Below are 24,990 nucleotides of genomic sequence, written 5' to 3'. Positions count from 1 at the left end.
GAAAAGGTCCTTCACATCCCTTGTTAGTTGTATTCCTAGGTATTTTATTCTCTTATAGCAATTGTGAATGGGAGTTCAATCATGATTTGGCTCTCTGTCTTTTATTGGTGTATAGGAAGGCTTGTGATTTTTGCACATTGATTTTGTATCCTGAGACATTGCTGAAGTTGCTCATCAGCTTAAGGAGATTTTGGGCTGAGACAATGGGGTCTTCTCAATATACAATCATGTCATCTGCAAATAGAGACAATTTGGCTTACTCTTTCCTAACTGAATACCCTTTATTTCTTTTTCTTGCCTGATTGCTCTGGCCAGAACTTCCAGTATTATGTGGAGTAGGAGTGGTGAGAGAGGGCATCCTTGTCTTATGCTAGTTCTCAAAAGAAATGCTTCCAGTTTTTGCCTGTTCAGTATGATATTGTCTGTGGGCTTGTCATAAATATCTCTTATTATTTTGAGATACGTTTTATCAATACCTAGTTTATTGAGAGTTTTTAGCATAAAGAGCTGTTGAATTTTGTTGAAGGCCTTCTCTGCATCTATTGAGATAATCATATGGCTTTTGTCTTTGGTTCTGTTTATGTGATGGATTATGTTTATAGATTTGGGCATGTTGAACCAGTCTTGCATCTGGGGAATGAAGCTGACTTGATTGTGAAGGATAAGTTTTTTGATGTTCTGTTGGATTTGGTTTGCCAGCATTTTATTAAGGATTTTCACATCAATGTTCATCATGGATATTGGCCTGAAATTTTCTCTTTTAGTTGTGTCTCTGCCAGGTTTTGGTATTGGGATGATGTTGGGATGGTGTTAACTCTCATAAAATGAGTTAGGGAGGGTTCCCTCTTTTTTATTGTTTGGAATAGTTTCAGAAGGAATAGTACCAGCTCCTCCTTGTACCTCTGGTAGAATTCGACTGTGAACACGTCTGGTCCTGGACTTTTCTTTTGGTTGGTAGGCTATTAATGCTGCCTCAATTTCAGACCTTGTTATTGGTCTATTCAGGGATTCAGCTTCTTCCTGGTTTAGTCTTGGGCAGGTGTAAGTGTCCAGGAATTTATCCATTTCTTCTAGATTTGTTGGTTTATTTGCATAGAGGTGTTGGTAGTAATCTCTGATGGTAATTTGCATTTCTGTGGGATCAGAGGTGATATCCCTTTATCATTTTTTGTTGCATCTATTTGATTCTTCTCTCTTTATTAGTCTGGCTAATGGTCTATTTCATTGATCTTTTCAAAAAACCAGCTTCAGGATTTATTGATTTTTTGAAGAGTTTTTTTGTGTCTCCATCTCCTTCAGTTCTGCTCTTATCTTAGTTGTTTCTTATCTGCTGCTAGCTTTTGAATTTGTTTGATTTTGCTCCTCTAGTTCTTTTAATCATGACATTAGAGTGTTGATTTTAAATCTTTCTTTGTTTCTCTTTGGGCATTTAGTGCTATAAATTTCCCTCTAGACACTGCTTTAAATGTCTAGAGACATTTAAAGATACAATGTCCCAGATATTCTGGTACATTGTATCTTCACTCTCACTGGTTTTGAAGAACATCTTTATTTCTGCCTTCATTTCGTTTTTACCCAGTAGTCATTCAGGAGCAGGTTGTTCAGTTTCCATGTAGTTGTGCAATCTTGAGTGAGTTTCTTAATCCTGAGTTTTAATTTGATTGCATTGTGGTCTGAGAGACTGTTATGATTTATGTTCTTTTGCATTTGCCGAGGAGTGTTTTACTTCCAATTATGTGGTCAGTTTTAGAGTAAGTGTGATGTGAAGCTGAGAAGAATGTATGTTCTGTAGATTTGGGGTGGAGAATTCTGTAGATGTCTATTAGTTCCAGGTGGTCCAGATCTGCATTCAAGTCCTGGATATCCTTGTTAATTTTCTGTCTCATTGATCTGTCTAATATTGACAGTGGGGTGTTAAAGTCTCCTCCTATTGTTGTGTGGGAGTCCAGGTCTCTTTACAGGTCATTAAGAACTTGCTTTATGTATCTGGGTGCTCCTGTATTGTGTGCATGAATATTCAGAATAGTTAGCTTTTCTTACTGCATTGATCCCTTTACCATTATGTAATACCCTTCTTTGTCTCTTTTGATCTTTGTTGGTTTAAAATCTGTTTTATTAGAGACTAGGATAGCAACCCCTGCATTTTTTTTGCTCTCCATTTGCTTGGTAGATCTTCCTCTATCTCTTCATTTTGAGTCTATGTGTGTCTTTGCACATGAAATGGGTCTCCTGAATACAGCACACCAGTGTATCTTGACTCTTTATCCAATTTGTCAGTCTGTGCCTTTTGATTGGGGCATTTAGTCAATTTACATTTAGGGTTAATATTTTTATGTGTGAATTTGATCCTGTGATTTTGATGCTAGTTGGTTATTTTGCCCATTAATTGATGCAGTTTCTTCATAGTGTTGATGATCTTTTCAATTTGGTATGTTTTTTCAGTGGCCGATACTGGTTGTTCCTTTCCTTGTTTAGTGCTTCCTTCAGGAGCTCTTGTAAGGTAGGCTGGTTGTGATGAAATCTCTCAGCAGTCACTTAGCTGTAAAGGATTTTATTTCTCCTTCACTTATGAAGCTTAGTTTGGCTGAATATGAAATTCTGGGTTGGAAATTCTTTTCTTTAAGAATATTGAATATTGGCCCCCATTCTCTTTTGGCTTGTAGAGTTTCTGCCGAGAGATCCACTGTGAGTCTGCTGGCTTCTCTTTGTGGGTAACCTGACCTTTCTTTCAGGCTGCCCTTAGACATTTTTTCCTTCATTTCAACCTTGGTGAATCTGACAATTGTGTCTTGGGATTGCTCTTCTTGAGGAATATTTTTGTGGTGGTCTCTGTATTTCCTAAATTTGAATGTTGGGCTGCCTTGCTAGGTTGGGGAAGTTCTCCTGGATAATATCCTGAAGAGTATTTTCCAACTTGGTTTCATTCTTCTCATCACTTTCAAGTATACTGATCAAACGTGATTTGGTCTTTCCATATAATCCCATATTTCTTGGAGGCTTGTTCATTTCTTTTCACTCTTTTTTCTCTAATCTTGTCTTCTCAATTATTTCATTGAGTTGATCTTCAATCTCAGATATCCTTTCTTCTGTATGATCAATTCGGCTATTGAAGCTTTTATATGCTTCATGAAGTTCTTGTGCTGTGTTTTTCAGCTTCATCAAGTTGTTTATATTCTACTCTATGCTGGTTATTCTAGTTAGCATTTCATCTAACCTTTTTTCAAGGTTCTTAGCTTCCTTGCATTGGGTTAGAACATGCTTCTTTAGCTCTGAGAAGTTTGTTATTACCCACCTTCTGAAGCCTTCTTCTGTCAATTCATCAAATGCATTCTCTTTTTGTTCCCTTGCTGGTGAGGAGTTGTGATCCCTTGGAGGAAAAGAGGTGTTCTGTTTTTGGAGATCTCAGCCCTTTTGCACTGGTTTCTTCCCATCTTCGTAGATTTATCTACCTTTGGTCTTTGAAGTTGGTGACTTTTGGATGGGGTCTCTGAGTGGATGTCCTTTCTGTTGATGTTGAAAGTATTTCTTTCTGTCTGTTAGTTTTCCTTCTAACAGTTAGGCCCCTCTGCTGCAGGTCTGCTGGGGTTTACTAGGGGTCGACTCCAGACCCTGCTTGCCTGGGAATCACCCACAGTGGCTGCAGAACAGCAAAAATTGCTGCCTGTTTCCTCCTCTGGTAGCTTCATCTGAGAAGCGTACCTGCCAGATGCTGGCCAGAGCTTTCCTGTCTTAGGTGTCTCCCAGTCAGGATACACAAGGGTCAGGGAGCCACTTGAGGAGGCAGTCTGTCCCTTATCAGAGCTTGAATGCTGTGCTGGGAGATCCATTGCTCCCTTCAGAGCTGCTGAGCAGAGATGTTTAAGTCTGTTGAAGCTGTGCCCACAACTGCCCCTTTGCCCAGGTGCTCTATTCCCGGAAGGTGGGTGCTTTATAAGTCCCCGACAGGCTGCTGTCTTTTTTCAGAGATGCCCTGCCCATCAAGAAGGGGGTCTAGTGATAGTCTGCCTGCAGAAACCTTGCTGAGCTGCCATGAGCTCTGCCCAGTTGCAGCATAAACTTCCTGGAGGCATCATTTACACAGGCAAAGTTAAAACCACCTACTTGAGCTTCAGCAATGGCGGATGCCTCTCCCTCCACTGAGCTGGAACGTCCCAGTTGAGCTCAGACAGCTGTGCTGGCTGCAAGAATTTCAAGCCAGTGGATCTTAGCTTGCTGGTCTTTGTAGGGGTGGGACTTGCTGAGCCAGATCACTTGGCTCCCTGGCTTCAGCCCCCTTTTTCAGAGGAATGAGCAGTTCTGTCTTGCTGGTGTTCCAGGTGCCACTGGGGTATGAGAAAAAAAAAAAAAAACCTGCTGCAGCTAAAGTGGCTGCCTGGTTTTGTGCTGGAAACCTGGGGTGCTGGTGTTGTAGGCACTAGAGGGAATCTCCTGGTGTGCGGGTTGTAAAGACCGTCAGAAAAATACAGTATCTGAATCAGAGTGTCAGGAAAAGTCCCTAATGGCTTACCTTGTCTAGGAGAGGGAGTTCTCCGGCCCCTTGCGCTTCCCAGGGGAGACAATGCCCCACCCTGCTTCAGCTCACCCTCTTTGGGCTGCACCCACTTTTTAACCAGTCCCAATGAGATGAACCTAGTATCTCAGTTGGAAATGTCAGGATCACTTGCCTTCTGCATCACTCTCACTGAGAACTGCTGACCAGAGCTGTTCCTATTTGGCCATCTTGGCAGAAATCCCTATTTTTTATATTTCATGATTGCAGTATTCATTGTAGCATTTTATGGATTTTGTTTTATTAGATTTAGGACTTCCTCTCTCATTTGCTGAGAGGTTTTTATATGAATAGTTACTGAATTGCATCAAATATTGTTTTTACGTGTTTTGAGATGATTGTTTGGCTTTTATCCTGCTAATATGGTGAATTATATTATTTCTAAGATTAAGCCAACTTTGCATTCGTGGGATCAATCCAACTTGATATGGTTTATTTATTTATTTAAAAAATACATCCCTGAATCAGCTTTTAATTTTTCTTTAGAAGTTTTACATTTATATTCCTCAGTGCAATTGACCTATGCATTTACTTTCTTTTACTGTCCGTTGTTTTGATGTGAAAGTCATACATGTCTTATAAATGAGGATGACTCTTTTACATTTTCTTTTCTCTGAAATAATTTATATATTATTGGAATTATCTGATGATGTATGCTGATAAAGCTCTCTGGACTTCTTTGGTTGGAAACCTTATAACTATGATAAATTAAACTATAATTTTAACTACTTTTGTGATTACAGGATTTTTTTCCAGGTACTTTATTTCTTTTGTATCAGATTGAGTACATTGTATTTTTCTAGGAATTTATTTGAATCATCTAAGGTTTTTTTTTTTTTTTTTTTTTTTTTTTTTGAGACGGAGTTTCGCTCTTGTTACCCAGGCTGGAGTGCAATGGCACGATCTTGGCTCACCGCAACCTCTGCCTCCTGGGTTCAGGCAATTCTCCTGCCTCAGCCTCCTGAGTAGCTGGGATTACAGGCACGTGCCACCATGCCCAACTACTTTTTTGTATTTTTAGTAGAGACGGGGTTTCACCATGTTGACCAGGATGGTCTCGATCTCTTGACCTCGTGATCCACCCGCCTCGGCCTCCCAAAGTGCTGGAATTACAGGCTTGAGCCACCACGCCTGGCCTATGAGTTATTCTCATAAAGATTTCACAATATTCTTTTGTTATTTATTTAATCTCTATATTATCTTATGCTGTCTTTTAAACTCCAGATAGTGTTTATTTGAGCCTTCTCTCTTTTTATTTTGATAATCTTGCCAGAGCACTAGTTTCTCAGTCTTTTTAAAAAACAGCTTTATTGACCCTATTTCATGACTGCTTTCATTTTATATTTTCATCTCTGATCTTTATAATTTTCCTTTATCTAATTCCTTTTTTTATTCTATTTGTTTTCTAACTTTAAAAGATAGATGCTTAGCTCATTCATTTTTAGCCTTTCTTTTTAACTTGATGCAATAAATTTCTTTTTTACTATACTATGTGAGTTGTATGTCACATATGTTTTTAAAAAATAATTTCAACTTTTGTTTTTAATTCAGGGGGCACATATGCAGGTTTGTTACATGGATATATTTATTGTGTGAAGCCGAGGTTTGGGGTATGATTGATCCTCTCACCCAGGTAGTGAGCATAGTACCCAATAATTTTTCAGCCCTTGCCCTTCTCCTTCCCTTCCCATGCTAGTAGCCCCAGTATTGACTGTTGCCATCTTAATGTCCATGAATGCCCAGTGTTTAGCTCCCACTTATGAGTGAGAACATGTGATATTTGGTTTTCTGTTCCTGCATTAATTTTCTCAGGATAATGGCCTCCAGCTGGATCCATTTTTCTGCAGCATACTTTTAAACATTGTTGTTTTAATCACTGTTTGGTTCTGAATATTTTCTAATTATCTTTAGCATTTCTTCTTTAGATTATAGGTTATTTATGTTTGTTAGTTTACTCACAAAGATTTTCCCTTTTGCAATGCAAAACTATCACTGATATTTAATTTTTAAAAAAGAATCAAGAGACTTTTAAAATTTATTTTAAATATTTTTAAGGTTAAAAAAGTATTTAAAGTTTGTAATTCCTAGTAGGAAAACATTATCTGAATGGATACCGTAATGGCAAACCACTGTAAAATGCTTCAGCTGCATCTGGGGTAGAGGAGTAAGGATTATCTTCAAAGCACCCCAGCTCTCTTGTTGAGCTCAGAGGTACACTGGTTTGTATTATTGTGACATCCATTAGGTGGTCTCGGTTGTGTTTCCTTTACCAAGGGCTTTGTTTATCAGAAAGGCATTATGCTTGACCTCCAAATTTGGCTGACAATTTACTGATGAGATTCATAACCTTTCCATTGTACTGGTATTTTGACATATTTGCTAGGTTCTAGGCCAAATCCTAGAAAACCACTGTAACTTGTGGACCCTGCATGGCTGCAAGAACCTCTGGATTGCTAAGAATTTCATCGAGTCCCGGAATTCCTGTCATTCTAGGCATGCCCCCTCCTATTCCAGGCATTCCTCCATGAACAGTATCAGGCATCCCCACAGGAAAGCCAGCTGGAAAACAACCTATTGAGTTCCTGATTCCTCCAAGCTCTCTCATGCTCTTTTTGAGCTTTTTTAATTGTATTTTTTCTTTGATCTCTCTCTCTTCAGAGTTTTGTTCATACTTTCTCTGATATTCTGCAATTTTCTAGGCCCAGGTTGAACTTCTTTCAGCATTGTGCTAGAATAATCCAATTTACAGATGAGAGGAAGATCACGGGCTGCTTCTTCCCAGTGGCCCAGAAGTTTGTGTGTGAAAGCCACTTGTAAGGCTTGCCACTTGTAAGGCTGGGCTGAATCAGGATTTATTTCAATGGCTCTGTTACAGTATCAGATGGCAGCATTTGGCTTCTGTAATTTGATGAAGATACTGGCTCTTTTTGGCATACAGAATGATCAATAGAGGATTCAACTTGATGGCATCTGTGAATAAGTCAATGGCTTTCTGTAGTTCGCTGTCATTTAGGGCTTCAGTGGCAGCCACTTGTCATTTGCCTGATCCATCATCTGTTATCTCTGCATTTTCATTTCCCATTTTTTTATTTTTAAAATTTATTTTATATTACTTTTTAAATTTTAAGTTCCAGGACACATGTGCAGGGCGTGCAGGTTTATTACACAGGTAAATGTGTGCTGTGGTGGTTTGCTGCCCCTGTCAACCCATCATCTAGGTATTAAGCCCTGAATGCATTAGCTATTTTTCCTGATGCTCTCTCTCTCCCTGCCCATCTGACAAGTCCCAGTGTGTGGTTTGTTCCCCTCCCTATGTCCATATTTTCTCATTGCTCATTTCCCACTTATAAGTGAGAAGATGTGGTGTTCATTTTTCTGTTCGTGCGTTAGTTTGTTGATGAGCTGGAGCTCCATCCATATCCTTGCAAAGAACATGATCTTATTCCTTTTTATAGCGGCATAGTATTCCATGGTGTATATGTACCACATTTTCTTTATCCAGTCTACCATTGATGGGCATTTAGGTTGATTCCATGTTTTTGCTATTGTGAATAAGGCTGCAGTGAACATACCCATGCATGTATTTTTATAATAGAATGATTTATATTTCTTTGGGGATATACCCAGTGATGGGATTGTTGGGTCAAATGGTATTTCTGGTTCTAAGGCTTTGAGAAATCACCACACTGTCTTCCACAATGGTTGAACTAATTTATACTCCCCCTAACAGTGTAGAAGCATGGCTATTTCTCCACAGCCTCACCAACGTCTGCTGTTGCTTCACTTTTAATAATTGCCATTCTGACAGGCATGAGATGGTATCTCATTGTGGTTTTGATCTGCATTTCTGTAATGATCAATGATGTTGAACTTTTTTTTATAGGTTTGTTGGTCACATGAATGTCTTCTTTTGAGAAATGTCTGTTCATGTCCTTTGGCCACTTTTTAATGGTTTTTTTGTTTGTTTTTCTTGCAAATTTGTTGAAGTTCCTTGTAGATTCTGAATATCAGATGTTTATCAGATGGATAGATTGTAAAAATTGTCTCACATTCTGTAGGCCGTCCACTCTGCTGATAGTTTCTTTTGCTGTGCAGAAGCTCTTTAATTAGATCCCATTCATCAATTTTTGCTTTGTTGCTGTTGCTTTTGACATTTTTATCATGAAATCTTTGTCTGTGTCTATGTCCTGAATGGTATTGCCTAGATTTTCCTTTAGGGTTTTTATAGTTTTGGGTTTTATATTTAAGTCTTTAATCCATCTTGAGTTAATTTTTGTATAAGGTGTAAGGAAGGGGTCCAGTTTCAATTTTCTGCATATGATCAGCTAGTTCTTTCAGCACCATTTATTAAATAGGGAATCCTTTCCCCATTGCTTGTTCTTGTCAGGTTTGTCCAAGATCATATGGCTGTAGATGTGAAGTTTTATTTCTGAGTTCTCTGTTCTGTTCCATTGCTCTATGTATCTGTTTTTGTACTAGTACCATGCTGTTTTGGTTACTGTAAGTTGCAACATGGTTTGAAGTCAGGTAGCATGATGCCTACAGCTCTGTTTTAGCTTAGGATTGTCCTCACTATATGGACTCTTTTTTGGCTCCATATGGATTTTAAAGTAGTTTTTTTCCAATCTATGAAGATTGACAATGGTAGTTTAATGGAAATACCATTGAATCTATAAATTACTTTGGGCAGTATGGCCATTTTCACAATATTGATTCTTCCTATTCATGAGCATGGAATGTTTTTCCATTTGTTTATGTCTTCTCTGATTTCCTTGAGCAGTGGTTTGTAGTTCTCCTTGATGAGGCCCTTCGCTTCCCTTGTTATCTGTATTTCTAGGTATTTTATTCTCTTTGTGGCAATTGTGAATGGGAGTTCACTCATGATTTTGTTCTCAGCTTGTCTTTTATTGGTATATAGGAATGCTTGTGATTTTTGCACATTGATTTTGTATCCTGAGACTTTGATGAAGTTGCTTATCACCTTAAGAAGTTTTTGGGCTGAGACAGTGGGGTTTCTAGATATAGGATCATGTCATCTGGAAACACAATTTTACTTCCTCTCTTCCTATTTGAATATCCTTTATTTCTTTCTCTTGTCTGACTGCCCTGGCCAAAATTCCAATACTGTGTTGAATAGGAGTGGTAAGAGAGGGCATCCTTGTCTTGGGGCTCTTTTCAAAGAAAATGCTTCCAGCTTTTGCTCATTCGATAAATTGGCTGTAGGTTTGTCATAAACAGTTGTTATTTTGAGGAATGTTCCATCAATACCTAGTTTATTGAGAAATTTAACATGAAGAGAAATTAAATTTTACAGAAGACCTTTTCTGCATCTATTGAGATAATTATGTGTTTTTTTTTCTTTTGTTCTGTTTATGTGATGAATTATGTTTATTGATTTCTATATGTTGAACCAGGCTTGAATCTTGAGGACGAAGCTGACTTGATCATGGTAAATAATCTTTTTGATGATGAGCTGCTGGATTCAGTTTGCCAATATTTTATTGAGGATTTTTGCTTCAATGTTAATCAGGGATATTGGCCTGTAGTGGTTTTTTTTTTGTTTTGTTTTGTATGTCTGCCAGGCTTTGGTATCAGGATGATACTGACTTCAAAAAATGAGTTAGGGAGGAGTCCCTCCTTTTCAGTTGTTTGGAAGAGTATCAGAAGAAATGGTACCAGTTTCTCTTTATGCCTCTGGTAGAATTCAGCTGCAAATCTGTCTGGTCCTGGGATTTTTTTTTTTTTTTTTTTTTTTTTTTTTTTTTTTTTTTTAGTTGATAGGCTATTTTTTACTGTCTCAATTTCAGAACTTGTTATTAGTCTATTCAGGGATCTAACTTCTTCCGGGTTCAGTCTTGGGAGGGTGTTTATGTCCAGGAATTTATCCATTTCTTCTAGATTCTTTTATTTTTTAAAAATTATACTTACATTTGCAGAACGTGCAGGTTTGTTACGTAGGTATACACGTGCCATTGTGGTTTGCTGTACCCATCAACCCATCATCTACATTAGATATTTCTCTGAATGTTATCCCTACCCTAGCCCCTCACCACCTGACATACCCTGATATGTGATGTTCCCATCCCTGTATCCATGGGTTCTCATTGTTCAGCTCCCACTTATAGTGAGAACATGCAGTGTTTGTTTTTTTGTGATCATATCCTAGCCCACTGCAGCCTCAAACTCCTGGCTTCAAGCAATCCTCCTGCCTTGGCCTCCCAATTAGCTGGGACTGTAGACATATGCCACTGTGCCTGGCTTTAGAATCTCTTTTTAACTTGAGTTTTCATGGGCCCTTTTCTTAATTACAAAAATTTTTAATTGATGCATAATTGCACATGTTTGTGGGGCACATGTGATATTTTGATACATGTATACAATGTATAATGATCAAATCAGGGTAATTGGCATATCCATCACCTCAAGTATTTACTACTTCTTTGTGTTGGGAACAGTCAGAATCCACTCCTCTAGCTATTTTGAAATACAAAATAACTTATTGTTAACTATAGTTGCCCTATTGTGCCCTAGTACACTAGAACGTATTCCTACTATCTAACTATAATTTTGTACCCATTAGCTAACCTCTCCCCATCCACTTCCCTTCTCAGCCTCTGGTAACCACTGTTCTCCCTGCTTATATGGGCATGATCTATGGGATCAACTATTTTAGCTCCTACATGAGTGAAACAGGTGTTATTTGTCTTTCTTTGCCTTATTTCATTTAACATAATGTCCTCCAGTTCAATCCATGTTCCTGCAAATGAGAGGATTCCATTCTTTTTATGCCTGAATGATATTCTATGGTATATATATACCACATTTTCTTTATTCTGCTGTTCGTGGACACTTTGCTTGTTTCCATATCTTGACTATTGGAGTAGTACTGTGATAAACATAGGAGTGCACATATCTCTTTGACACATTAATTTCCTCTCCTTTGGATATATGCCCAGCAATGGGATTACTGGATCATATGGTATTCTTATTTTTAGTCTTTTTGAGGAACCTTCATACTCTTTTCCATAATGACTTGCATTCCCATCAAATTTGCATTCCCATCAAAAGTGTGTAAGAGTTTCTTTCTCTACATTCTCACCAGTATTTGTTGTTTTTTGTCTTTTTTATAACAGACATTTCTTTTCTTTTTTTGAGACAGAGTCTCACTCTGTCACAAGGCTAGAGTGCAGTGACGTGATCTCAGCTCTCTGCAACCTCTGCCTCCCAGGTTCAAGTGATTCTCCTGTCTCATCCTCCCAAGTAGCTGGGACTACAGGTGTGCGTCACCACACCCAGCTAATTTTTGTGTTTTTATTTTATTTATTTATTTTTTGAGACTGAGTTTCGCTCTTGTTACCCAGGCTGGAGTGCAATGGCGTGATCTCGGCTCACCACAACCTCCGCCTCCTGGGCTCAGGCAATTCTCCTGCCTCAGCCTCCTGAGTAGCTGGGATTACAGGCACGCGCCACCATGCCCAGCTAATTTTTAGTATTTTTAGTAGAGACGGGGTTTCACCATGTTGACCAGGATGGTCTCGATCTCTCGACCTCGTGATCCACCCGCCTCGGCCTCCCAAAGTGCTGGGATTACAGGCTTGAGCCACCGCGCCCGGCCAATTTTTGTGTTTTTAGTAGAGACAGGTTATTACTATGTTGGCCAGGATGGTCTTGATCTCTTGACCTCATGATCTACTGACCTCAGCCTCCCAAAGTGATGGGATTACAGGCATGAGCCACCGTGCCCAGACTATAATAGGTATTTTAATTGGGCTGAGATGATAGCTGATTGTGTATTTCCCTGATAATTAGTGACATCGAGAATTTTCTTATATACCTGTTGGCCATTTGTATATTTTATTCTAAGAAATATCTCCTTAGATCATTTGCCCATTTTAAAATTAGATTATTTGTTTTTTTTTTTGTTTTGTTTTTGCTGAGCTGAGTTCCTTGTAAGTTCTGGATATTAATCCCTTAATGGATAGTTTGCAAATATTTTCTCCCATTCTGTAGGTTGTCTCTTTTCTCTGTTGATTGTTTCTTTTGCTGTGCAGAAGCTTTCTAGTTCGATATAATCCAATTTTTCTAATTTTGCATTTGTTGCCTGGGATTTTTAGGTCTTATCCAAAAGATCTTTGCCCAGACCAATGCCCTGAAGCACTTCTCCTATGTTTTCTTCTAGTAGTTTCATAATTTGGATTCTTATATTTAAATCTTTAATGCATTTTGAGTTGATTTTTGCATATAGTGAGAGATAGGGGTCTAGTTTCATTCTTCTGCATTTGGATATCCAGTTTTCTCAGCACCATTTATTGAGGAGACTGTCCTTTCTCTGTTGTGTGCTTTTAGCACCTTTGCTGAAAATCAGTTGGCTGTAAATGTGTGGATTAATTTCTGGGTTCTGTATTCTATTCTATTGGTCACTATATGTTTTTATGCCAGTGCCATGCTCTTTTGGTTACTATAGTTTTGTAGCATATTTTGAAGTTAGATAGTGTGATGTCTTCAGCTTTGTTGTCTTTGCTCAGGATTGCTTGACTGGTCTTGGACTTTTGTGGTTACACATGAATTTTAGGATTGTTTTTTATTTCTTGAAGAATGTAATTGGTAGTATGATAGGGATTGTGTTGAATTTGTAGATCTCTTTGGGTAGTATCATGTGACTTTTAAATGTACCATTTCTTTATAAATGTGTTTATATATTTCCTTTGAATAAAAAAGGGAAGTGTGTGTGTGTGTGTGTGTGTGTGTGTGTGTGTGTGTTTGTAATTTTGGAGCTATAAGATAGCCACTTATGACAAAAAGTCTCAAAGCTACTTATGGCCAAAAAAAAAAAAAAAAATGGTATGTTTCACTCTTCAAATTACCACTTGGTTGAGAGGCAGAGCAAGATGGCAGAATACAACCCTCCAGTGATCATCACCCCATAGAAACATCAAATCAAATATCTTCACAAGAAAGCACCTCCATAAAAGAACTAAAAATCAGGAGAGCAATCACAATACCCTTTTAAAACATCATATCAAGGAAAGAGGTACTGAAGAGGATAGGAAATACAGTCTTTAATTGCCCATACTATGCTTTCCCCATGACCCACTAGTGGCCACATGGCATAGGCAGAGAATCTGTGAACTTGGTGGAGGGAGAGCAAAGTGATTGTTGGGACTTTGCATTGAAATTCAGTGCTGCCCTGTCACAGCATAAAGCAGTACAGGGCAGAATTCAGCCAGTGCCCATGGAGGGAGCATTTAGACCAGCCCTAGCCAGAAGGGAATTGTTTTCATGGTTTGATATGTCTATGAATTCATTTCTTCTGGATTTTCCAATTTATTGGCATGTAGTTGCTCATAGTAGCCTCTAACGGTTCTTTGAATTTTTATGGTATCAGTTGTAATGTCTTCTTGATTTTTCTATGAGTCTTCTTTCATGTTTTCTTATCCTGACTAAAGTGTAGCTAGTGACTAACAGTTGTCTATTTTGGATATCTTTTTAAAAACTATTTTTTCATCTTATTGATCTTTTACATTTTTTTCATTTCAATATCATTTTCTTTTTCTTTTTTTGAGACAGAGTCTTGCTCTGTCACTGAGGCTGGAGTGCAGTGGTGCAATCTCAGCTCACTGTAACCTCTGCCTCCCAGGTTCAAGCAATTCTCCTGTCTCAGCCTCCCAAGTGGCTGGGACTACAGGGGCATGCCACCATGGCTGGCTAATTATTTTGTATTTTTAGTATTTCAGAGACGGGGGTTTCACCATGTTGCCCAGGCTGGTTTTGAATTCCTGAGCTCAGGCAATCCCCCTGCCTCAGCCTCTCAAAGTGCTAGGAGTATAGGAGTGAGCCACTGTGCCTGGTCTCAATATCATTTATTTCTGCTCTGATCTATATTATTGCTTTTCATCTACTAATTTTGGGTAGAAAGATCTCGATGAAGAAAACTATAAAACATTCATAAAAGAAATTGAAGAAGACACAAAAAACGGAAAGATATTCCATATTAATGGACTGGAAAAATCAGTATTGTTAAAATGTTCATACTACTCAAGCATCTACAGATTCAGTGAAATCCCTATCAAAATACCAATGACATTCTGTAAGAAATAGAAAAAAATGACCTTACAACTTATATGGAACCACAGAAGACCCTGAATAGCCAAAACCATCCCAAGCAAAAAGAACAAAACTGGAGGAATCGCATTACCTAACTTCAAATTATACTACAGAGCTATAGTAAACAAAATAGCACAGTACTGGCATAAAAACAAGACACATAGATTAATGGAACAGAATAGATAACCCAGAAATAAATCCAAACATCTACTGTGAACTCATTTTAAACAAAAGTGCTAAGAATATTGGGAAAAGGACAGTCTCTTCAATAAATGTTGCTGGGAAAACTGAATATCCATTTGCAGAAGAATGAAACTAGACCTATCTTGCCATATACAAGAATCAAATCAAAGTGGGTTAAAAACTTAAATCTGAGACCTCAAACTATGAAACTATTAATACTACAAGAAAACATTGGGGAAAATCTTAAGGACATTGGACTGGACAAAGATTTTTTGAGTAATTCCCCACCAGCCCAGACAACCAAAACAAAAATGGACAAATGTGATCACACCAAGTTAAAAAGCTTCGCACAGCAAAGGAAACAATCAGCAAAGAGACAACCCACAGAATGGGAGAAAATATTTGTAAACTATCCATCTGATAAGGGAATAATAACCAGAACATATAAGGACCTCAAACAACTCAATAGGAAAGAATCTAATAATCCAACTGAAAAAATGGGCAAGAGATAGACATTTCTCAAAAGAAGATATACATGTGGCAAATAGAGATATGAAAAGGAGCTTGTATCACTGGTCATCAGAAAAATGCAAATCAAAACTACATTAAGATATCACCCACCCCAGTTAAAATGGCTTATATCAAAAAGGCAATAACAAATGCCGGTGAGGATATGGAGAAGGGGAACCCTAGTACACTCCAGGCCAACATGGTGAAACCCTGTCTCTACTAAAAAAACAAAAATTAGCTGGGCATGGTGGTCTGCACCTGTAATCCCAACTACTTGGGAGGCAGAGGCCAGAGAATCGCTTGAGCCTAGGAGGCGGAAGTTGCAGTGAACCAAGATTACAACAGTGCACTCCAGCCTGGCAACAGAGTGAGACTCCATCTCAAAAAAAGAAAAAAAAGTATGAGGGGAAAATTTACAAAAAAAAATTTGAGTAATTTTCTGTAAATTAGAAAAATGCCATTCATTTTACTCTGAATTCAAAACTCTTCCGTTTTTTGTCCTTAAGATGAAATCCAAATTTGGGGGACTGGCATTCGAGATATACATGTCTTTTTATCCTTCTATTTATACTGATTCCCTCCATGACCTCTCTGTCAGAAAAATTGTGTATTATATACTGGTCTTAAACTTGTTCTATATGCTCTAGTCTTCTGTTTGTTAAAAGATAGTTTTCAAAAATGGGTAAAATTATTATTGTCATGCAGATATGCAGATATAAAAATGAACATGTATTGAAGAGTGTAATCTATTTATTAATCAATGAGGTGACCAGGTAGATGTTATAACAAATTCAAAAGAGAATCCTAAGAACAGACACATTTGTAGATCAGGAATATTCAAATGAATGTGTAAATGGAAGTAACACTGATGTTTTTCACATGGGGAAAGGGAAGTCAGTTGAACTTCTACACACAGGATAGACTGCATGTCTGTAGACAGAAACTATTTGGTCTTGGTATCACTCATTTATAATTTACAGAGTTGTAAGATAGCCTAAGGACAGTGAAAGGCTAGAATCAGATGACTGACAAGGTATTTTATGTAGATAATGCATAGTTTTCCACTAAAGCATAATTTTTTCCTATCCAGCTGGTCTTGTTTCTTCCTGTCTTTCTGGATATTTAATTCCCAGCTGTTCTTCAGTGACTTTTAATATCTGCAGAAATGAGTTTTCTCCCTCTCTTTTTCATGTAGTCCTTACTGTCTTCTTATTACTTTTCATTTATTTGTATGGTACAGTATTGTTAATTATCGTTTTAGTATTTTAAAAATATACCTAACTATATCATAATTTTATAATCAGAAATTATATCATATCAAATGTTTAGGCACTCAGTGATTATCTGTTGTTTGGAAAGAATATCTCTCCTTCCTTTTTACTGTGACCTGAGTTCCTTAAGAGCCTCTACCACTCCCTTCAACAACATCAACAATGTCATGTCCAGCACTATCATATCTTGTTTAGCCTGGAATTACTGAACTCTTAATATTGAGTTCCAAAGAAGAAAATCAATGTTTTCAACTAAAAACAAAACAAAGCAAAAACCTTGGGTAATAACCTGCTATGTATGCATAGTTTGAGTTCAACATATGTCTTAAAGAGGTTTTGATAGTTTAAATAGATGTGATTTTTACCTGATATTTTATAGCTATTTTAAATTTCTATCTACTTTCAACAAGGTATTTACTTATGTTACTAATTGTGCAAAGTCAGGAGGGATATTTGACTTGGGAATGAGGGATGTTTTCTCTTCAAAATACACACATCCTATATGTGTATTTTGAAAAGAGAAAACATCCCTCATTCCCAAAATACACAACCTATATGTGTATTTTGAAAAGAGAAAACCATACACCGCATGTTCTCACTTATAAGTGGAAGCTAAATATTGGGGATACATGGACATAAAGATGGGACCAGTAAATAGACACTGAAGACTGCCACAGTGGAAAGAGTGGAGGGGCATAGACTGAAAACTGAACAACTGGGTACTGTGCTCACTACGTGGGTGATGGGTTCAATCCTACCACAAATCGCAGCATCATGCAATATACCCTTGTAACAAACCTGCACCTGTGCCCCCTTGAATCTAAAATAAAAGTTCAAAAAAACACCCCCCCAACATTAACAAAATCATGAAGCCATAATTCCCAGAAAAACAATTCAGCTCATTATGATGTGCTTTTCTGTATTGATATTTACAAGTATATTCCATGTCCAAAAATGCTTGTTTTTTAAGTGCTTTGTCAGTTTTAGCTAAATATTTTAGTTACCAGTAAATAATGTTTACTTTTTACAAGCACTAATTACAAAACTCCATTTCTTTAGATGAGAGAAGCTGACAAACATTATATAAAACCAATTACAAAAAGTGAAAGTAGCACACAGACGGATACACACATATTGCCACCAACAATTGTGAGAACATATGAGTGGAATGAATGGGAATTAAGAAGAAAAGCTATAAAACTGGTTTGTAACAATATTTTCTAAAATTATTTATAGGTTGGGGAATTTTAATCTGTTGTTACTTATAGAGCTGGTAAATTATTTATGTAAAATAATGAGTTTTATACAATTATTTGCTAACAAAAATATAATTTATAATTTGTTAGGTTTACATTATAAGATTGTCTTCTAATTTTAAGCATATATAGAACAATGGTAATTATCTATCTAGCTATCTATCAGTTTTAAAACTTGGTGCTAGTATTTAAAGCACTCCCAACTTCCTTTAATCATTGAAGGTATACTATTCTTTTTTGTTTGATTTTTGGAGCTTGTCTATTAAATCATAGATATTTTCCCCTCAACAACAGCATATTATCTCCAGACCCTGGGCACTCTCATCCTTCTGATTCTCAGTCACCTCAATTACAATACAAATACCTGCCCTTAAAGCCTGTCTTTGAAACTCATCCGTGTCCAACTCAGTGAAATTCCCTCCATCAAACCCTCTTTATGGTATCTTATCATTTTAAACAGCAAATATTTATAGCATGAAATAAAATCTTTTATGTCTGTAGCCCTTTATAGTATATTTTATCCATCTACTTAATTGAAAGCAGGTGTGGAAATAATGCTTACCCAAATGAGAACAAAGAGAGGCTATTGATCTAGAGCAGGCGTCCCCAAACTTTTTACACGGGGGCAGTTCACTGTCCCTCAGACCATTGGAGGGCCACCACATACTGTGCTCCTCTCACTGACCACCAATGAAAGAGGTGCCCCTTCCTGAAGTGCGGCGGGGGGCCGGATAAATGGCCTCAGGGGGCCACAGTTTGGGGGTGTCTGATCTAGAGCTTGCTATAGCAAAGGGGTCAGACACTGTCACCTGTGTTTGGTAGACTCAAAGCAGTCAGGGGAGTGGGAAAGCTTTATAGTCAGAAAAAGGGGAAGCCTTCAGGTGTTCTCTGATTGTAGGCTATTAGCATGAGAAAGCCGGAGGCATTCTAACTAGAAGCAGGGCATTTTATGTGATTGATTTGGTGAGCATATCTAGGTTTCTCTGTTTGGTCCTGAGTTGGGGGAGAAGGAGCAAAAAAATAGAGAAGCTGGCTACTCCTCAACATTCTGGGTTGATTGCTATAGCTAGAGGTTGAGATTGGCTTTCCCAACTGGTTGATGCAGAGGTTGCAAGTCAAAGAGTTCTATTGTCATATATGGTCTAGCCTTTGTGCATTTGTATATTCAGTCTCTCACAGGTTTCCCACTGACCACATTATTTAGTTTGCTACTCATTTGGTGACAGCTTTTCAGTTCCCTGGGATGAGAAAGGATCAGTTTCCCCATATATCTTCCAGATAGATAACTTTTGCATTAGTCTTCCTTCCTATCAGTTACTCTTCCGTAGTTCATGAAATGTCCAATCCCAATATTATTTTCTATTATCTACTAAACTCACTTGAGTTTATCAGACTTATTGGGTAACATATATATCCTACTATTTTGTTCTTCAGGGGCTAGTTGTCTAGCAAGTGATATTGTTACAATAAAAATATTTCAGTACCTCCTTATAAGTGATGTAACAGAAGTGAAATGAAAATTCTCCTAAATTAACGTAGGTGATATTTTAAGTTGCCTTTGAGATACAAATAGGCAAAGAGGAGGAGGGAAGTGATGGCTGGATAGGATACAAGAGATAGAGGTGACAACATAGGCATGGACTGGAAATGTTAAGAGAATGGGGTATTCAGGGGTCTGAATTTCATAGTGACTGAACCCTTTCTTCCTCAATCTCCACTTGATTTTGACTCTCCCCTTGGGCCTTATTATTCCCTAGGACTGTATTGTATTGAATGCCAGCTCCCTAAGTGTCACCTACCCAACCTTTGGATAAGACAAAGCGGAGTTTATTGCTTACAGCCATAAGGGAAACAGTGCTTTGGCAGTGTCTCAGAAGAGGAACTGCAAAGTCAGAATTTATTGAGAATTTGAAGTTTGCTAAGGCAGGTCTTCCAGTGACTGAGGTGGATTGGGGTAGGATGGAGGTTTCGATCGGTTTGGGTAAGGATCATGAAAAAGCAGTCCAGCATTGGTGGGAATAGCAAGATTTTTTGAGGCAAGGGATGCAGACTCTTTGGACTGAAACTGTGTGTTGATGCTGACTACTGAAGAGTTGCCACATCTTTCAGGTAGTGCTGTAATGAGCAATCAAGTTACTTGCTTAGGCAAGAGTCTCTTGGAATAGTAAAATTATGCTAATGAAGACAATGGAATAGTGAAGTCATATTAATGTGGACAATAAGCTGGGTGGTGGGGAGTAGCTTCTCAGTCACCTGTGGTATCTCAAACTCTGAAATGTTTCCTCTAATTCCAGGTGTCTCCTTCTTCACTCACGTGTTCTCATGCCTTCTGAGTTTTTTCTTGGTCTTTACTATAACCTCAGCAGCTTATTCTCCTTTTTATAAGCTCCTCCTTGCTTTCCAGCCTGAGTAATCTGTTTAACCTCTTGTTTACTAGTAATCCCTAAAGGGAGTAAGCAAAATGTAGAATACAGTAAAATATAAATGGAAAACATCAGACCTTTTTATGTTAAAAACCTAGGGCGAAGTCCATTTTTAAAAGATAATACTGTATAAAGCTTAACTTTTTGTCAAAAAGAAACAAAACAATTATAGTGGAAAAATCCAAGTTATATGAATCTCAAAATATAATAATGAAATAATTAGATTATATTAACAAATAACTGATTGAGCTCCATGTAATTTTGAATCTGTATTTTTTTGGGTCAATTTTCAACATTTTACATATTTTTCCACTTCTTGGTAAGGCATATTTAATTTTCTATTATGTTCTAGATTTTCCAGTGTTTTATTAAACTGCTATGTTATACAATTAATTTCTTTGTGAATTGAAGACAAAAATAGGCAGATATTAACAGGTATCTGATAATATTTTATGGTATTTGCTCTTTAGAGAAATGTCAATTCCTGTATTCTTTTTCTCTTTAGGCTAATTTGCGCCAGAAAGTTACTCACTCAGTACAAACAGATCTTAGTCACTTGAGAAGAGAAAATTGTTCCCAGGTGTACCCTCCAAAGAACACTAGCACCCAGTCCACGAAGGAAGACAGCACTGGAGTGCCCAGGCCTCAGATTTACTTGGCTGGTCTTCGTGGAGGAAAGAGCAAAATCACTGATGAGGTCAAGGTGAACTTAACTAGAGAGGTTGATGAAAACTAGAGACAACGTTTTAAAAGTAGATGCTACTCAATTATGAATAATAGCAAGTACTTGAAGGCATTTTTACATCTATGAAAATTAATTTTGTAAAGGTGGCACATTGGTTGTGTGACTTTATTGGGCTCCCACATTTTATCAAACTTTTCTGTAACACATTTTTCATTCTGCTGAAGTTGAAAAATAAAACTGTCCATTTATCTTTTGTTAGAAAAAAGTTTGTCAGCATTGATTGAAATTATGATATCATTTAGATATATTGTAAGATTATTACTGGAATAGAAGTCTATTTCTAAAACCATATTTAATGTTAAACATTACAAACTTAAAACCTAATCAATATTTTTAGCTTTATTAGCTATTAAATGTCAACATAAATTAAATTGATATGTAATAAAACCTTACTAATTTTGAACAATTGGAGCAGAGGTCCACATAATATTCATGTTTTTCTTTTTTTTGAGACAGGGTCTTTCTCTGTCACCTAGGCTGGAATGCAGTGGTACAATCACAGCTCACCACAGCCTCAACCTCCTGGGCTAAAGCAATCCTCCTACCTCAGCCTCCTAAATGGCTGGGACCACAGGCATGTGTTATCACACCTGACTAATTATTAAAACAATTTTCTGTAGAGACAAGGTTTCACCCTGTTGCCATGGTGAGCCTTGAACTCCTGTGCTCAAGTGATCCTTTCGCCTCGGCCTCCCACAGTGCTGAGATTATAGGCATGAGCCACGGTGCCTGCCTTACATGATTAGAAATTTGACATAAGATTTATATTTCTGGCCCTTCAAAAAATAAGAAATCAGAATATCTGCTTTGTTAGCAGATATTCTTCTTTTAAGATTTCTTCTTTTATGAAGGGCCAGAAGTAGTAGCTTTGTGCATTCACAAGGCAGGCACTTCCGATCCTCCATTGTCTAATCCAGTTCCTGCTACCTTACGGGCCTCCCACATCACTCCTTTATCTTATTTGCTTGACCACATAGGTGGCTGTGTTTGAAGCTCCCATGAATTGCTGATAGCCATATTTTAGAGCTGTGGTTTTGTTACTCTCTTATATACTTCTAATATCAATTCATGAATAATAAAGCTTCTAGGAGGGGCTGTTCAACTTGCTTTAGTAGCTAGGAGGTCGTTTGTATTTGGCATATTTTTTCTGCTCAGGTGACTTTTACTAAGGCATTTGTATAATTTGGTTTCTATGTAGCTTAAATGTTTTTGTTTGTTTTTGATATGCAGTCTTGCTCTGTTGCCCAGGCTGGAGTGCAGTGGTGTGATCTTGACTCACTACAATCTCTGTCTGCTGGATTCAAGTGATTCTCCTGCCTCAGCCTCCCAAGTAGCTGGGATTATAGACATGCAATACCACACCCAGCCAATTTTCGTGTTTTTAGTAGAGATGGGGTTTTGTGATGTTGGCCAGGCTTGTCTTGAACTCCTGACCTCAACTGATCTGCCCACCTAGGCCTCCCAAAGCGCTGGGATTACAGGTATGAGCCACTGTGCCCAGCTGCTTAAATGTTATTTATACTATGAATGTGCTTTGAAATTCATTTTCTGCACGTAAGCTTCAAAAAAACCCTACTTTTAGGTTTTCTTGATTTTCATACTTGTAATTTACAAACGATATTTAAGATAGACTGGCTGGCTGTTAAGGCAGGGCCCGCAGAAATGGAGTGATACTAAAATTGACAAATTCGGGAATGTCATTTTATCTGTTCAACCCTCATTTGATTCTACAAGATTCCTAAACACAGAAAAGAACGGCTGTAAGCTGCAATTTGGGCTTATCAAGTTAAGGTTGGAAGTAGAATGGCCAAGTGAATGAAAATACCAGATCCAATTTGAAAAGATAATCTTTTTTTATTTTTTTCTTTTTCCTTTTTTTTTTTCCTGCCAAGAGGTCATAATTTTTTTTTTGAATTGTACTAAGTCTGGGTTATATGTGCAGAAAGTGCAGCGTTGTTACATAGGTATACACATGCCTTGGTGGTTTGCTACATCCATCCCCCACCGCCCCCACCCCCCGTCATCTACATTAGGTATTTCTATTAATGTTATCCCTCCTCAATCCACCTACCCCCTGCTATCCCTCCCCTAGTCCCCCATCCTCCAACAGGCCCCGGTGTGTGATGTTCCCCTCCCTGTGTCCTTGTGTTCTCACTGTTCAGCACCCACTTATGAGTGGGAACATGTGGTGTTTGGTTTTCTGTTCGTGTGTCAGTTTGCTGAGAATGATGGTTTCCAGATTCATCCATGTCCCTGCAAAGGACATGAACTCATCCTTTTTTTATGACTACATTCCCTGGTGTAAATGTGCCACATTTTCCTTATCTAGTCTACCTTTGATGGGCATTTGGATTGGTTCCAAGTCTTTGCTATTGTAAACATTGCCACAGTAAACATATGTGTGCATGTGTCTTTATAATAGAATGTTTTATAATCCTTTGGGTATATACCCAATAATGGGATTGCTGGGTCAAATGGTATTTCTAGATCCTTGAGGAATCTCCACACCACTGTCTTCCACAATGGTTGAACTAATTTACACTTCTACCAACAGTGTAAAAGCATTCCTATTTCTCCACATCCTCTCCAGCATCTGTTGTCTCCTGATTTTTTACTTTTTTATTTTTTTGCTTTTTTTCAATCAATTTCATTAACATGGGGGTCTAAGTAGATTTCAAAATAAAGACTGTTTATACTACTGGACCATTTTAATGTTTACAATTTAATAAATCTCTTGATTGCAGACATGTATGGCTGTTTGGTAGTATTCAGTAACATTACAGTAATGGCAGTTTTTCCAATTCATGTGTAGTCCTCAATAATTATATATTAAATTGCTGTCAAACCAGTAAAACTGCATTTATACATCCATCATTTTCAGGATTGTTTGTAACCTGGGCATACTTTCCCCAAATAACTTTGCCTTCTTGTGTCACAAGGCCCAATTTGCTCACATTTACCTCAATGACAGTACCTTTGGTAATAACACCCAAAGTTGTATACAGCCGGGTTGAGGGATTCTTTACATCAAGTAGTGGTAGGCAAAAGGTGACTTTCAGTTCAGGATGTGTCACATGGGCTTTCTCGAAGCACAAGCTCATTGGCCTGATGAATCTTTCATATTTAGGTGGTTTCCTTGTAAAGCCATCTCCAACAAAGCAGACTTTAGTAACCATCCTCTTCCATGCCTTCTTCTTTCTCTTTCCGATTCGAATAACTTTTAATACTTCTGTTTCTCCCTGGGCACGGACTTTAGGCAAAGGGAATTCCCATTTTTCCGCCGTCTCTTTTCATTTCTGTTTAATCATATTGGAAAGTACTTTAGCTCGAGATTGTCCCTGTCTGTCCAGTAGATAGGCAGGTCCTGCTCCCCGTGGAGTCTTTTCATCATTCTTTTGTTTGGTGTTTCTCTTTTCAAGCATCTTGATAGTCTTTTTTTCATTTGTATTTTCTCAACGTGGTGCTGTTTATGGTAAAGCTTAGCCTTCATACCAATCATTTTCTTTGCCTTCAAACATTCATGAGCCTCTCGACTTTCCTTCTTTCTCTTTTTCTCATGGTAATCCAGATGGTATCCATAGCATTTATGGAGTAATTCAATACATTCATTCTGTGGCATGGTGACGGCTGTAGAGCCACCATGAGCAGACCCCGGGGTGCGAAAATGCTCTTAATTTTCAGGTCTCGGAGATGCACAAGCCGACACCACGCAAGCCGCGACAGGAAAGCTGTTGTCTCCTGATTTTTTAATGATCGCCATTCTAACTGGCATGAGACAGTATCTCAATGTGGTTTTGATTTGCATTTCTCTAATGACCAGTGGTGATGAGCTCTTTTTCATATGTTTGTTGGCTGCATAAATGTCTTCTTTTAAAAGTGCCTGTTCATATCCTTCACTCACTTTTTGATGGGGTTGTTTTTTTCTTGTAAATTTATTTAAGTTCTGAAA

The 24,990-nt window shown here is 37.9% G+C and overlaps 1 protein-coding gene and 2 pseudogenes across 2 annotated transcripts in view; 1 reads left to right on the top strand and 2 right to left on the bottom strand.

Moving 5' to 3' along the window:
- Window positions 1–23,788, top strand: part of CFAP206 (cilia and flagella associated protein 206) — a 93,047-nt gene extending 69,259 nt beyond the window's left edge. For both annotated transcript variants that reach the window (XM_003922946.4, XM_010333809.3), the window contains 2 exons: window positions 17,677–17,820; window positions 20,802–23,788. In XM_003922946.4, the coding sequence (XP_003922995.4) occupies window positions 17,677–17,820; window positions 20,802–21,032 (375 nt within the window). In that variant the 3' untranslated portion in view covers window positions 21,033–23,788. The remainder of the gene's footprint in view (window positions 1–17,676; window positions 17,821–20,801) is intronic.
- On the bottom strand, window positions 6,846–7,631 carry LOC101030474 (hsc70-interacting protein pseudogene; annotated as a pseudogene).
- Window positions 23,789–23,881: 93 nt separating the features above from the next.
- Window positions 23,882–24,660, bottom strand: LOC101029837 (ribosome biogenesis protein NSA2 homolog pseudogene; annotated as a pseudogene).
- Window positions 24,661–24,990: the final 330 nt, after the last annotated feature.

The sequence above is a fragment of the Saimiri boliviensis genome, chromosome 4 (assembly GCF_048565385.1).
Source record: "Saimiri boliviensis isolate mSaiBol1 chromosome 4, mSaiBol1.pri, whole genome shotgun sequence".
NCBI classification, from domain to species: domain Eukaryota; kingdom Metazoa; phylum Chordata; class Mammalia; order Primates; family Cebidae; genus Saimiri; species Saimiri boliviensis.
Note: the sequence above shows the minus strand (reverse complement) of the source record. Positions and strands in the feature narration are given on the sequence as shown.